The sequence below is a fragment of the Gymnoscopelus braueri genome (assembly GCF_963280865.1).
Source record: "Gymnoscopelus braueri genome assembly, chromosome: 11".
NCBI lineage: Eukaryota > Metazoa > Chordata > Actinopteri > Myctophiformes > Myctophidae > Gymnoscopelus > Gymnoscopelus braueri.
The window spans coordinates 10,999,859-11,016,051 of NC_137613.1; the positions used below are offsets into that span (position 1 = coordinate 10,999,859).

General features: G+C 43.2%; 1 protein-coding gene across 1 annotated transcript in view; it reads right to left on the minus strand.

The window, feature by feature from the left end:
- Positions 1 to 16,193, minus strand: part of gabbr2 (gamma-aminobutyric acid (GABA) B receptor, 2) — a gene marked incomplete at both ends in the record, with an annotated part of 395,075 nt that overhangs the window by 138,812 nt on the left and 240,070 nt on the right. The window contains 1 exon segment of the mRNA XM_080442500.1: positions 7,024 to 7,125. Coding sequence (XP_080298626.1) covers positions 7,024 to 7,125 — 102 coding nt within the window.

The following is a 16,193-nucleotide window of genomic DNA, read 5'->3' on the forward strand; positions in this document are numbered from 1 at the left end:
TGTACCGTAGACCCACTGTACACGCCGTCACTGATGGGTAAACTGAAATGCATTCCATGCACATGAATCCTCTCCCAAAGTTCCACTATGAGCAGTGGTGGAAAAAGTACTCAAATGTTTTACTTAAAGGTTTAATGACATTCACTTTTACACCACATTCAAAGTCTTTGTCCTGGTCCTTCAAAAGTATACAAAAAGTTTTAAGTGAAAATTCCATTCCAGTGATCCATGGCAGGTGTTTTTCTCTCACATTTCTAAAGCCTTTTCAACTGCAATGAAAAAAGTGAAAATGAATGTCATGATACCTTTAAGTAACAGTATCAATACTGCAACGTAGAAGTACTCTGTTACAAGTAAAAGTCTGGAATTCAAAATGTACTTGTGTAAAAGTACAAAAGTATTGGTATCAAAATGAACTTAAAGTACCAAAAGTAAAAGTGCTAAAATGTTTGAAAATAGCAGATCTACAAGCTCACAACGCGTCGCGATGCGACGCGTTGTGAGCTTGTAGATCGGCCATTTTCAAACAGCCACGGTATAAAATAGGGCTAAAGTGGTTAATGTGTGTTTTATAATATAATCATTTATATCTACAAAGTAACGAGTAACTAAAGTTTTCAAATAATTGTAGTGTATAGGTGTGTGTGTGTGTGTGTGTGTGTGTGTGTGTGTGTGTGTGTGTGTGTGTGTGTGTGTGTGTGTGTGTGTGTGTGTGTGTGTGTGTGTGTGTGTGCATGCATGTGTATTATAATTCTATATTGTGTACAAAACACACATGGAAACACAGATCTTATCTCACCACAAGGCTGTTTCAGCAGCCATACAGCCACAGCAACAGAACATGGATCCGCAGCTCTTTATCAAATCTCACAACTGACACCAGTGGTGTAAGGTATCGGAGTACATTTACTCAAGTACTGCACTTGAGTAAAATTTGGAGGTATTTTTACTTCACTGGAGTATTTTCCAATATTCAGAATATTCCACTACGTATCAGAGGCAAACATTGCACTTTTTAGTTACTCGTTACTTGGTAGTTATTTTGATTATTATTACAAAACATACATTACCAGACGTGAGATGGCTTTCACCGAGGACGGTCGCACCTTTTCACCGCTCCTGCTTTCCACACCGCGCTCTATTCTTCAACGGCGAAAACAACACCTACGCCTCAAAAGGATCATCACTACCAGCAACAACCTGGTGCTGTTCTACGCTGCTATATTGCAAGGATTAATATTTATCGAATCCCACAATGTGCAGCTTCAACGGAGAGCGTGTGCAAACGGAGATTTACCGCAAGACGCGACGACGTTACTTTTTAAAGTTTTCGGCGCGAGTAAATCGGTACAAACACGGAGAAGGACACCAAACCAGCTGGACGGCCTTACAGTAAGAAAGATTATTTGGTTGAGTCTAATGTTGTCGGGAAATGTACATTCTAATCCCGCCCCACCGACCGTGAAGAGCACCACGGAGACTCCCTATGATCACCACTACAATGTAAGCAACATCACAGCTGATTTCAAACGCGACGGAAGCGCCCGACAAGGTCCGGACCACAACATGCAGACAATTAACTTTGTTTGGCAACGGCCCACCTCACCTGATAAGAAAGAACCCCAGCAAAGAGCTGGAGAAACAAGGATGGATTATTTGTCCCGGTTAACGTCTGTGCTGGCTCCAAATCCTGCATTCTCAAGCAGACCACCGCCTGAAGGAATGTGGGTGACGAGACAAGGGCTTCCCCAACAGCAGCGTCATCAAGAGGATTTCCTCCTGCGACACACGGGCCCAAGACAACCACAGGGTTTCTCTCAGAGGGAAACACAGGAAAACAGTGTTTTTCCCCCTGTTTCTGCCATCTCCTGGCACCACCGCTTGACGTCGACGCGGGACAACAGCTTCACCCCTCCCCCACCCCCACCCCCCCCTCCTCCTCCTCTACCACCACCACCACCAGTCGATACCAGGACAACCGCATAGTATCCCACCAAGAGGAATGCTGGGAAACGGAGTTCCTTTCCCTGTTTTCCAAGCGGTCACTGGTCATCTACATGGTTTTCCATTGTGGGATCGGCGTGGAAACTTCTGCCTCACCCCTCCCCCACCCCCACCCCCCTCCCCCACTGCCCTGCTGCAATCACAAAGCCCCCACCCCCCTCCCCCGATCATACCCCCCCTCCCCCCCTCCCATCCCCCACAGCAGGACAGAGGAAGGTCTGGCAGTCCCCCCTGCAGAGACCACGAAACCAGCTGATCAGGTTTTAACCCAAACCCCCCTACCCCCCCGCCCATCAGCGACCCCCCCCACCGACCTCCCAGAGCCTGTAAGGGACAATGGTTACTACTCAACTGAAGACATGGATGGCCTTTTTTCTACTAGAGGTACTCACATTGTTCACTTGAATGTTAACAGTCTTAAAAACCCTGAAAAAATGTCTGAACTGAGATCCATGTTTGGAAGTGGCAAGGTAGACATTATTTCATTCTCAGAAACTAAGTTGGATAATTCCATCAAAGACTTTGAGATTGAAATAAAGGGCTACAATGTCATCAGAAAAGACAGAAATCTCTCTGGGGGTGGGGTTTGCATCTATGTGAGATCAGACATTATTTACGATGTGATCCCAGATATGGATAACAACCCCACTGAATCGGTCTGGGTCAAAATTTTATACCCACATGCAAAACCACTGATAATTGGCGCCATCTACAGACCCCCAGATCAAAATGCTTTTTATGACTTGATTGAGGATCATGTGGCGGGTTTAGGAAACTCTGAGACGGTACTAATTGGTGACTTTAACACCTGTGTTCTGAAGAAAGACTCAGCTACCTTTAAGTCCCTCAGAAAGTTCTGTGACCTGCACAGCTTTACCCAGCTGATAAAGCATTTTACAAGGGTAGGCATTGCTTCTCAATCAATCATAGACCTAGTGTTGACAACGGACCAATCCAGAATTTCCAAGAGTGGAGTGATTGAGTGTAGCTTAAGTGATCACAATATCATTTTCTGCACACGGAAGATTCACGGACCTGGAGCTTATTGTCACAGGACAATCAGCTGCAGGGCTATGAAACACTACTCAAGTGATCTTCTAACAACAGCTCTTGGAAAAATGGACTGGTCCCATGTCCTAAATTGCACCTCTGTGGAGGAGTCCTGGTCCTGTTTCAAAAAAGCTTTTTTGTGTGAACTTGATAACATCACACCCACAAAGGTGGTGAGGGTCAAAGCTAGCACAGAACCTTGGATGAAGGGTGACATTTTGAATGCCATCAAACTCAGGAACAAAAGCTACTCAAAAAACAAAAGTGAGCAGCTACTTGAAAAGTGCAGAAATCTACGAAATGTAGTTACTAAATTGATCAGAAATGCAAAAAAGAATTTCTTAAATGAGAACATAGAGGCAAACAAAAGCCACCCACAAAAACTGTGGGAGGCACTAAAACAATTAGGCTGCAACGGAAAAATTCAGACTAAATCTACAAACATTTGCATTATTTCAAGTGGCTCGCTCACTACCGACAAGCAATTGGTAGCGGACTGTTTTAACAGTTTCTTCACCACAGTTGCAACCCAGTTGGTAAGCAAACTCCCTCAGCATTCAGGTCTGTATGGCCCCGACCACATTCAAGCTCACTATGAGAAACTAGGGGCTAAAAAAGATTCCTTCTTTTTCAAACCTGTATTGACTGATGATGTGCAAAACAAACTCCTCGCCCTACAGCTAAACAAGGCCACCGGCCTTGACAACATCCCCACCAGATTCCTCAGAGACGCAGCGGTCTCCATTGCTCCCATAGTAGCCCACATTACAAACTTATCCATCAGTCAGTGTCACGTCCCACAAGAATTCAAGTTGGCAAGAGTAATCCCTCTATTTAAAAAAGGAAGCAAACTAGATCCTGGCAACTATAGGCCTGTTTCCATCCTTTGTTCCATCTCAAAGGTTATAGAGCGATCAATCCAAGAACAAATCAACAGCTACCTCAGCGAGCGTAAACTGTTGTTTGAATTCCAATCAGGCTTCAGAACATCCCACTCCACTGACACATGCCTACTATATTTGACCGACTACATCAAACGTGTATAGACTCGGGCAAATACTGTGGCATGGTCATGCTGGACCTCCAAAAGGCGTTTGACACTGTAAACCACGCAATTCTACTTGATAAGCTGAGGGCGATTGGTTTTGATTGCACATCACTAAATTGGATGAGATCTTACTTGGAGGGTAGAGAACAAGTGGTTGACATCAACGGAACCATGTCCTCATCCCTCCCGGTGAGCTGCGGGGTTCCTCAAGGCAGCATTCTAGGGCCGTTACTGTTCCTTCTATACATTAACGACATGAATGCTGCCTGTAACTGCAAACTGTTCCTGTTCGCTGATGACTCGGCACTCCTGATCTCGGGTGAGGACAAGTTGCAAGTTGAGGAAGCTCTCAGCTCTGAACTCTCAAAAATCCGTACCTGGCTTACCGATAACAAACTGTCTCTACACCTTGGGAAAACTGAATCCATCCTATTTGGGACCAAACATTCCCTCAGTAAAATGAAGGTAAATGACTTCAAGGTCAAAGTCGATGACACAATCATCACTAGCAAAGAAGAGATTACCTATTTGGGATGTATTCTGGACAAATACCTGTCAGGTGAAAGCATGGCAACAAAGGTGGTCAAAGGAGTAAACCAGAGAACCAGATTTATGGGCAGAGTTTCCTCTTTTGTCAACCCTCAGGCCCTCAGGACCCTCTCAGGGGCCCTGATTCAGCCCCTTTTTGACTATGCTAGCTCCTCTTGGTACTCCAACACCTCAGTGTCACTGCAGACTAAGCTTCAAACCTCCCAAAACAAACTGATCCGACTACTTCTCGGACTGGGGCCCATGACCCACCTCTCTCCCATTCACTTTGCCAGCCTAGGCTGGCTCAGGGTGGAAGACAGGGTTAAACAACTAAAAATGGGTCTGGTCTTCAAAATTGCAAATGCAGATTTGCCCGATATGCCCCCTATACCCGCATATCTGTATAAATACCTCGAAAAAGTTAGTGACACCCACAGCCACGAAACTAGAGGGAGCGTAAACAACAATCTGGTACCACCCACCCATAAAACAAACATGGGCAAATTCTCCTTCTATAGCACAGCCACCAAGGAATGGAATAGTCTAACCCCATCCCTCAAAAAATGCAGTTCGCTGGGCTCATTCAAAACAGCCCTAAAAACCCATCTTTCTGGAGGCCGAAAGAGGAGCTAGTACCAGTTTCCCTGTAGACAGACGACCCCCCCCCCTCCTCTTTTTGTACATATTTTGTATTTCCTCATGCTTTTTTTGTATATAATTTTTTATTTTTCCATGCTTCCCCCCCCCTTTCTTTTTGTACATATATTTTTAAATGCTTTTTTTGTACATAGTGGTACTTTTTCTGTATTATCTGTATTTTCATGTTGATTTTTGAACTGTTTGGTTGCTACTATATATGTCTATGAAATTAACTCAAGGACCCCAACGGAAACAAGTCCGCAAGGACTTTTTTGGCCGGACCTTTTAGACAAAAGCATTATAAATGTAACTGTGTTGTTTTACATTCTTTTGCCTAATAAAAATTTCAATCAATCAATCAATCAATCAATACCCACTTCAGGCCTATATGCATTTCGGCCATTTGAAAATACCCGATCTACCAGCTCACAACGCATCTCATCGCGATGCATTGTGAGCTTGTAGATCTAGATCTAGACAAAAACTGAAACATATCAGGTGACTAAAATATGACTAAAACTAAATGGAATTTTATTCAAAAGACTATATGACTAAAACTAAATCAAAATTTGCTGTCAAAATCAAAACTAGCCCAGTCTTCAATTAGTTTTTATTCAGTTTTCGTCAGTGAAAAAAGGTAGTCGACCAAACATTTTTTTGTCATAGTTTTAGTCGACGAGATTAACTTCTCAAACGGGGTCAAGTGACGGAGAAAGAACCGCCTCGCAAAACCTGAGCCCTCAGAACCAAGAGGCTTTAGTTGGAAGCGACGCTGTGATTTACATAATCGTCTCTGTCGGGGTGGAAACCTCACATGTCACAAAAGCGGTGACTTTTCAGGAAGAATAGGAACAAAAGTAGCAGATCTTCAAGCTTGAAACGGATCTGCTACTTTTGATGCTTTTGTTTTTGACGCTGTAGTTATGATCAAGTAGCCTAGGGCGTCAATTTACGGAAAAAAGACAAAAAGTTAAAATATGGAGATAGGAGGTTTCTGCCCGACAGCGACGATATTTAGCTCTGATCAGGGGAAGCAGGGTGTCAGCTTAAAACGTCAGTCTCGGTGCGAGCCATGTATATTTTATCTTTAGCCTCTCTCTCTCTGCCTCTGTCTCTCTGTCTCTCTCGTCATCTTTCCTCTGCCTCTATCTCAGCTTGTTCTGTCTTGTAGAAGTCATCTCTTGACTTGAGAGAAGAAGAGGAGGAGAGGAGTGGGAGAGGGGAGGAGAGGGGAGGAGAGGAGAGGAGAGGAGAGGAGAGGAGAGGAGAGGAGAGGAGAGGAGAGGAGAGGAGAGGAGAGGAGAGGCGAGGAAAGGAGACTAGAGCAGAGCAGAGGAGAAAGGAGAGAGGATATCTTCAATGGCTACAGCTTAAACTAGAAAAAGTGTTCCTCGGACAGTAGGCTAGATCGGTTATTGTGCTTGTAGATCGGTTATTTCCATGATTAAAAATCATCAACGCGTTGTGATCTTGTAGATATTTTCAGAGCGCAACACCTGAGTGCAACCAACCATATAAAATGACTTCTACTTCTACTGGATCTCTTCTCCACTCGTCCCTCCATAACATTTTAGTCTAGTTTTTATTTGTTAACGAAATTGTCAATATATTTAGTCTTAGTTTTAGTCATCGTAGATTAGCTTGTATTTAGTTTTTATTTAGTTCTCGTCAGTGAAAAAAGTGAAAGTCGACGAACATTTTTCGCCATAGTTTTTAGTCGACAAAATCAACACTGCACAACAGCCTCTCACCTTGAGTTTCTTCACGTTGACACAAGGGTCGTTGGAGAAACTCTCTGTGTCGGCGATCTGGATGTCGGCTTTCTCCAGCTCGTTGGTCAAGTCATTCCTCACCTGGAGGGGGGAGGGGGGAGGGGAGAGACAAACATAAGCATGAGTCACCACCTACACTTTAATTGAACAAGAGCACACTAATTTAACTGTGTAAAAATGTTCCCATACGATTCCATCTATAGATCTATTTTCATACTTTCATTGTTTATATTAAAGCCCGGATTTGAACCCTGCGCGGTCTCATTTTTTACCACTGAGTTAATAGAGCATTTCTGCTTGCTCTGGGGAGAAATATTATATTGACTTTCAGGTCAAGAAACAGGATTGTGTTAAAGGTTGTGTCCAACCTACAGTATAGGGACAGGATCTAAATGTCTCAATAGAAGAGTCAGAAGCCTACATGGTTATAGGGGAGCTGGTGGCAACTATTCTAACATGTATAACGGTGGTCCTCATAGATTGATTATACCTCTTCCTCTCTGCATGGGAGACGGGAGCACAACATCGCTAGGAATGGAAATGTCCATTCTGTACTTATTTTATGCTGCACACGCACAGTGGTGGAAAGTAACTAAGTGCATTTACTTAAATACAATTTTGAGGTATTTTTACTTTACTGGAGTATTCCCAGTTTTCAGTACTTTTACTTCTACTCCACTACATCTCAGAGGCAAATATTGTACTTTTACTTCACTACAATCATTTGAAAACTTTAGTTACTAATTATTTTGCAGATATAAATGATTTATACCTAGGCTGTTTGAAAATAGCCGATCTACAAGCGTTGTGAGCTTGTAGATCTGCTATTTAAAAAATAATACTTTTACTTTTGGTACTTTAAGTATATTTTGATGCCAACACTTTGGTACTTTTACTCAAGTAACAGTTTGAACACAGGCCATGTATTTCTACATTGCAGTATTGCTACTTTAACTTTTTGGAGTACTTTTTTCCACCACTGCATGCAGAACTATTCTAACATATGTAACGGTGGTCCTCATAGATTGATTATACCTCTTCCTCTCCACATGGGAGGCGGGAGCACAACATCGCTAGGAATGGAAATGTCCATTCTGTACTTATTTTATGCTGCACACGCATAACCGGTCCGTGTGTGTGTGTGTGTGTGTGTGTGTGTGTGTGTGTGTGTGTGTGTGTGTGTGTGTGTGTGTGTGTGTGTGTGTGTGTGTGAGGGCCAAATGTGCTCACAAGTATATACATTTTAGAAACAGACATTGTGAGGACTATTTTCCTTTCCTCACAGCAGAAATGGATGCTCGTACCATTAACCCTAACTGGTGGGGTTAGGATTTAGAGGTTATAGGGTTGGAGTTAAAGCCTGATTTATACTTAGTGCCAGGCACTGAAAATAACCAATCTTGATTGGCTATTTTTTGGCTTTAGGTGTAGGGTTCGAAATGGCAAAACAATTGTACAAATTACATTTATAAAATCACCCTCCTGAAATATTGATGTCCTCACAAGTGTGGTATTTACAAACCTGTGTGTGTGTGTGTGTGTGTGTGTGTGTGTGTGTGTGTGTGTGTGTGTGTGTGAGAGAGAGAGAGAGAGAGAGCGAGCGAGCGAGCGAGCGAGCGAGCGAGAGAGAGAGAAAGAATGGGGGTGATAAACCACCTGCAGCTCTTCATCTCAGTGGGATGTCTCTCCCACCCTCCCACCCCCCCCCCCCCCCCCACCACCTATCTCCCTGATCCCATTACTCAATCCACCCCCCAATCCCCCCCCCCACGTCCCCCAACTCCATCATACATCAAAGCTCTTACTGCAGCAGGTAGGACGTCTTCGAGTGGCTCTCGCATGCATCGCCTTATAAATGCGCCTCCGCTTCGGCTCCGGGATTACTGGGCCCCAAGATGACTGGGAAACATGCAATATCCCCTACCCCATCCCCCCCGCCCCCCTCCGATACATTCCCACACTGAAAATGGGAGCCGTGCAGCCGTGACCGGCGGCTTTCTAACACGCTAGGAGTGATCATGACGAATTGTTATGATTTAACCCATTAAGACCTGAGGCCACGTCTAAAAAATTCAAAATCCCAACAATTTTTCGGAAAAAAATATATTAAAAAAATTCACGATTTTTCAAAAATAGCAGATCTACAAGCTCGTAGCGCGGCACTCGGTGCCGCGCTATGAGCTTGTATATCTGCTATTTTTGAATAGCCAAAGACATCTAAAGTGACACAGATGCGTTCCAGGTATCAATGGGTTAAGAGGAATCAAAGTGATGGGTGTGAAGTATACGCGCTCGTACTCTACGATGAATCCCCCTAACCGCTCCGAGGTGTTCCGTCTTCAATTCGCAAAGAACAGCTCTTTATACCACGTCTTGTCGGTGTACTGGAGACGGTGAAATGGAGAACATGTTTCTCAATTCAGAGGCATTTCAAACATGTTCCACTGGCAGTGACACAGAACACACTGGTACTGTTTTTTTAGTTTTTGTTTGCCAAAGTGAAGTCAACAACAACTCATTGAAATGACTCGAGCGACACTTGGAGCTTCACACTGTAACTTTGCCGGGGTCCCCTGCTGTGCAAAGTGCTGAAATGTTTACCATTGATCTTGACGGAGCATAATGCCAGTTTGCTCAGTAACCGGGGGAGAGATATCGCTTTTTGAATTTCAGACGAGTCACAACGTGTCGGAGTGCGGCCCGTTACAGTTACTACAAATCGTCTGTCGGTGTGTAAACCTGTCCAAAACAGTTACTTTTCAGGATTCAAATTCAAAAATAGCAAAAGTAGCAACTTTAAGCAAAACATAAATCCTCCTATAATTCCCGAAAATCTCTCACCAAAACCTGTCACCAAAATCTCTTCTGCCCGGTTCTCCTCGGTGGCTGGAGCAATTGATCTGAATCTGCACACGGGCATTGACCATTAGCATGTGCACGGAACTATGATGCCCGTTTTTTAACTTTACCAAAATGTAAGCTGTTTATTAGCGCTTTTATGTAAAATAATTCGGGCTACGGGAGCTATCGTCGACATGCTTACAGCCGTCACCATGGTTACAGGCCCCCAAGCTATGGGAGGAAGGGGTCCTCCTTGGGGCCAAAGAAATTGGGACTATTGCTGTACAGCACAGAACATAACCCAAAGTATTTTAATACTTTGAATGCACACATGCCCGGGTATGGAATAGTTATAATATAATTATAAGAATAAAAATATACACTGAAGCTGAAGCATATACTAGGAAGAGTTAGGATTAGGGTCTTGTCTTAGACAAGGTTCAATAGCTTTGTAGTGTATATTTGATTTATCTGTGCCTTCCTGTTGTTTGACTTCTTCTGGGTTCCTTTACTGTCTCTCTTTCCCTAATATAACTCTTCCTGCAATGTTGACAGCTCGCCAAAAAAAGTATTTCACCTATTCTTTTCACCCCTGTCATCATGTGATGTGACAATAAAGCTGATTCTGATTCAGCAGAGCGAGCTACTGTACAGTTATACTGCTGCAAACCTTTTCTGATAATTACGCAACCAAAATATGGTAATATAAACCACCGCTCACCCGTTGACATAAAAAAACTTAAGATGAGGTGCTGGAGCTGAAGAAAAACAGCGTGAAAGAGAACAAACAGCAGCCGCACACTTAAAAACACTTGATATCTGAGTTTAATGCAAGCTTTAAAAACACTCTGCAGATATCTGAGTTTAATGCAAGCTTTAAAAACACTGTGCAGATATCTGAGTTTAATGCAAGCTTTGGGTCGTGGTCTGATAATTATGCGACAAAATCCGTTAAATCCGAGTGTTATAATGCTCTATCATGTAATTGTTGTGTGTGAATAAAATGTTATTTCTGTCCAATCTGTATGGTAGTTTAATACAATAGACTATAACTTTTACAACACACTAACGGATATGAATACTCGATGAGACTATAATTCGTCTGCCTGGCCTCCCACATACTGTATTAGTAACAGCAAAATAGTACTATAAAGGAGATTCTATTATCCACTTTGATGATCGGAACCCCTGGCATGAAGGCTGGTACTCGGGGCACTTAGTTATTGGCTGTATGTACTGTATGTATGTATGTATGTATGTATGTATGTATGTATGTATGTATGTATGTGTTTCAGCCTCAGCAGACTGTACACAGACACTGTATAGGTGACATATGACAATATTGAATATGACATATGGCCCAACACAATGGCCCTGTGGTGGGTATGTTTGTGTCTGTACCATATGGTCTGTACATTACTGTATCAAGGACAAAATGCGTGCACGAACGCGCGCACACACACACACACACACACACACACACACACACACACACACACACACACACACACACACACACACACACACACACACACACACACACACACACACACACACACACACACACACACACACACACACACACACACTTTTCGCCCAGCGCCCCTTGCGAGAGGAGCTGACGCCATTACATTCAAAGTGGTACCATTTAACATTTTATTATCATATTATAAAATGCATAAAATGGAAATGGTGTCTTAATGTTAAAATATACAGTATGGCTTTTCTTAAGTGACAGTGCCATCAGCATGGCGCTCTGCAGTGGCGGTTCCAGCTTGTAGCACCCTGGGGCGAACCACCCTTCAAAAAACCCAATGGCGGAAAATAACTAAGTACATAATACTCAAGTACTGTAGAACAATTTTGAGGTACTTTTACTTTTATTTGGGACTACTAATCCACTACATCTCCACTTTTAGTCCACTCTATATATTGTTTGAAAACTGTAGTTACAAGTTTCTTTGCAGATTTAGATTATTATTACGAAACACATTACATGCATTACAGGTAGGTTAAGTGATATGTTTTTGTTAAAATAATAGAGCTTTAGAAACGTATCCCTACCTTTAACCACTTCAGAAGTATTTTATTTGTACGATCGGCTGTTTGACAATAGCAGAGCTTGCAGATCGGCTATTTTCGAAATAGGACATTCTGCATAATAATGAGTACTTTTACTTTTACTTAAAGGGCTAGTTCACACCAAAAAATAAAAAATAAATCTATCGATTAGTCACCTCATGGAGACTTGAATCCATGGGTAAAAAAAGTAAAAAAAATTTGGGGGGGGGGGGGAACCATCCCTTTAATGTTGTTGATGCCATTACTTGTATAGACGAATCCACAGACGCGCTGCCTGTAGCTGCCTGTAGGCGGCCATTGCTGCTGTGTCGCGTCCACGGAGCGTTGACACCGCAGCAATGGCTGCGCCCAGGGCAGCGCTCCGTGGATTCGTGTATAGTTTAAGCACATTACTTTTTACCTGTAAACAGGGTATTTCTACATTGTGGTATTGATAATTTGACCTAAGTTAAAATACACCGACATTGAGTATATATACTTGTTCCACTCCAGAGAAAAGGCCTTTATGATGTCACCTCAGTGAAAGTGAAGCAGATCAATAAGCTGGCTGGTTGCATTGTAATGTCTCTGTGCTGCAGGGCAGGCTGCTGCTGCCCACATTATCACCATGATGAAACTCACCGAAACCACTTGAACCCCATTAACCTCTTAAGACCGGGAACGCGTCTGTGTGTGTCATTTTAGATATCTTTGGCTATTCAAAAATAGCAGATATACAACCAAGTGCCGCGCTATGAGCTTGTAGATCTGCTATTTTTGAGGGGAAAATCGTGAAAATGCATATATTTTTTCTCAAATCTCAAACTCAAATCTTTTTCTCCTGGCAGTCCCTGAAACTAAATATTTTGAGATGGGGTCCACGGCCAAATACATGTAATTTTGGGGGTCCTTGACATGAAAAAGTTTGAGAACCACTGACATTATAGCAACATACGTTTTTTTTTTCTCCCAGAACACTGTTAGGATTTATAAGGATTTAGACGACGTTTGTCGATGCGTTCCCGGATTGAATGGGTTAAGTTGTTGAGCGGAGTCCCTCAGGGCTCTACACTAGTGTCTTTTCTGTGTTCGCTCTATATTAAAATATCTCTGTTTTTATATTGTATGTGTCTTCTATATGGACCCCATGGAAGATGGATCCATTTAATAAACAATAAACAATACGCTCTAATGCAGCCTGACGAGCGAGTCGCGGGTTCGATTCCCGAGCCCGACAACCTCGCTCTGTGTCACTTCCCGTCTCTCTCTCTCTCTCTCTCCCTGTTTCCAGTCCAGTCTTCACTGTCCAAATAAAGGCAGAAAAACACATCTTTGCTGAAAATAGCTGATCTACAAGCTTACAACGCGTCGCAACGCTTGTAGATCTGTTATTTTCTGCGAACGTTGTTTTCCCCAGAATACAGATGCTGGGGTTTAAGTTGTTTTTAAAGGAGCACTTCACCCATTTTCAACATTATTTCCATATAATTGGTCTAGGCATAGACTGTACAAAAAGACATGGACTAATAAGGGGAGGTGACGGTTTCTACAGCCCTGGTTTGAAGCCTGTAATTCAGCTTAATTAAAATGTAATGCTAAACAACAGTGATTCGAAGTCTTGAACATTAGCATGCTGGACTAGAAGCCATTTTTCTTATTTTTGTAGCCCTTGTTTGAAATGACTAAACCTGCCTACCGATGATGTCACTGGTAGGCAGGTCTCTGAACTGTCCACAGCCCTCCTTCCTCTGAGACACAGAGTGAGTAGAACAGAAATGACTTGTCCAGGTCCAGTTGCAAATTGCACACTAGTGCTTCTTTTATGGCGGTTATGAAGGAGGGTAGGGAGAGGTACTTTCTGATGGCTGGTGGTGGTAGGGAATTCCACATTTTGGTGGCATAATAGTAGAACGAATTCATCCCCACGTTTGTGCCGAATCTGGGGGAGTTGAGCCTGCATTGCGTTGCCACGATGTTCAGAAAGAGAACTCAGTGAATCAGTGCTGACTCAGTGCACATAACGGCTGAACTCTCACATGAATTGCTCTCTGGCAACCCGAGCTCATCGGTTTTTTTTTAAAGTCAGTGTGAATGCAATTCCACACACATTGCGGCATTGTTTTTTTTTTGTTCTTTCTTTCATTTTTCTTTTGACTAGAGCAGCAGGACTTCTGCATCCATCACACTCACCCATTTTTCATGTTGAAAGAATGGATTTCTACACAGAGGGCACTGTGTATGAATCCATGCCATAATGCTGCATCTCCAGTAGGCTTGATTATACTTTAGCCGAGCTTGGTGCCGTGCAACAAAGAATAACCACGCTTGTAGATCGGCTATTTTTGAAAAGTTCAGCCCCATACCCCTCTAACATTATCAGCACGTCCCTGCTAAGAACGTCTACTCAAAGTGCTATTACTTTAGGTACCATTTTGAGGTACTTTTCACTGAATTCAGGGCGTTGGGGAAACCGATATAAGGGTATCACACTTAAATCAATGGTTCTCAAACTTTTTCATGTCAAGGACCCCCAAAATGATATGCATTTGGCTGCGGACCCCCCCATCTCAAAATATCTTTTGTTCCAGGGACCTCCAGAGGCAAAGATTTGATTAAAAAATATTCGCTTTTGCAGATCTACAAGCTCATGACATGACGCAGTATGAGCTTGTATATCTGCTATTTTTTGAATAGCTAATGTATAATTATGGTTAAAGTGGTTACAATGATTGTGATGCTATTTTAACACATTTTGCAGGGCCCCCCTGGAAACCCCCACAAGGACCCCTGGGGTTCCCCGGACCCCACTTTGCGAACCACTGATCTAACATGATCTGCACGTCCCTGCTGAGAACATCTACTCAAGCACTGTTACTTAGGTACATTATTATTATTTTTAATTTGTAATGCCTTTTATGCCTTTATTATTGATAGGACAGTATAGCTGACAGGAAATGGAGAGAGAGAGAAGGGGAGTGACACGCAGCAAAGGCCGTCGGGATCGGGACTCGAACCCGCGACGCTCTGTCAGGCTACATTGTAGCCTAGGTGCCCGGACCGCTACGCCAGCGGTCCGGGCCAAACTTTTTAGGTACTTCTATATTCAGCCACACAGAGTATCACCACATGCCAGGCAGGGAACCTAAATCATACGGTAGGTAGGCTGGCATATTAGGGCCTCTCTAAAGAATGTATGAGACACGGTTCCAGTACGGAGTTGGCACTAAGTTCATGGCAATAAGTTAGTGAAGGTGTTTGCATAATACTGTAATCATGCATACATTATACTCCATAATGCTGCCTCTGTTCTCTCTCTCTCACTCCCTCCCTCTCCCTCTCTCTGTCTTTCTGAGGCACAGAGCAGTATCCCAGGGAGACATTGCAAGTTTATGTAATGCTTGTTAAGGATTCTGAGCCAGTGGTGCGCATGCACGCACGCGCACAAACACACGCACACACTTTTCCCTGGGACAGGGAGCTAGTCATCGCAGTCTATTTATAGACGCGCTAAAGAATCCCCTCTCCATGCACACTGCACACTACACACACACACACACACACACACACACACACACACACACACACACACACACACACACACACACACACACACACACACACACACACACACACACACACACACACACACACAGGGTGTTTGCTGATGCTCCCGGTTAAAGTCACATTGAATGATTACGTATAAAGAAAAAAAATGGTGCAGTGATATATGGTAGAAACCAACATTTTGAACGTATTGTCTCATAAAGGACATGTACAGGGTTTAGAACCTTATGTGAAGCACGATTTAAGCAAAAGACAACAATCTCTTTGTGCAGAGATATGGTCAGGAACATTACCATAATGTCTAGAGAGACTGCATGGCCGGTTTAATAATTCCACTCCAGAGGAAGAGAGATACTCCTATGTTTTGTTGCATGTAAGTTAGTGACAAAATAAAACCTTCTTGATTCTTGAATAATCAATCATGATAATCAAATGTGACGCACTGCCAACCCAGATACGCACGAACGCACACATTCTTTACTGCAGACAGACGCACAAGGATGAGACAGACAGATAATTAGAAACACCTTCTGCATACTTGACACGCGCACGCGCGCACAAACACATTCATTAACTGCAGATAGACGCACAAGGATGAGACAGACAGACAGATAGAATAATTGGAAACACCTGCCACACACTTGACACACGCACCCCATCATCTGCTCGGGATGTGCGCACAC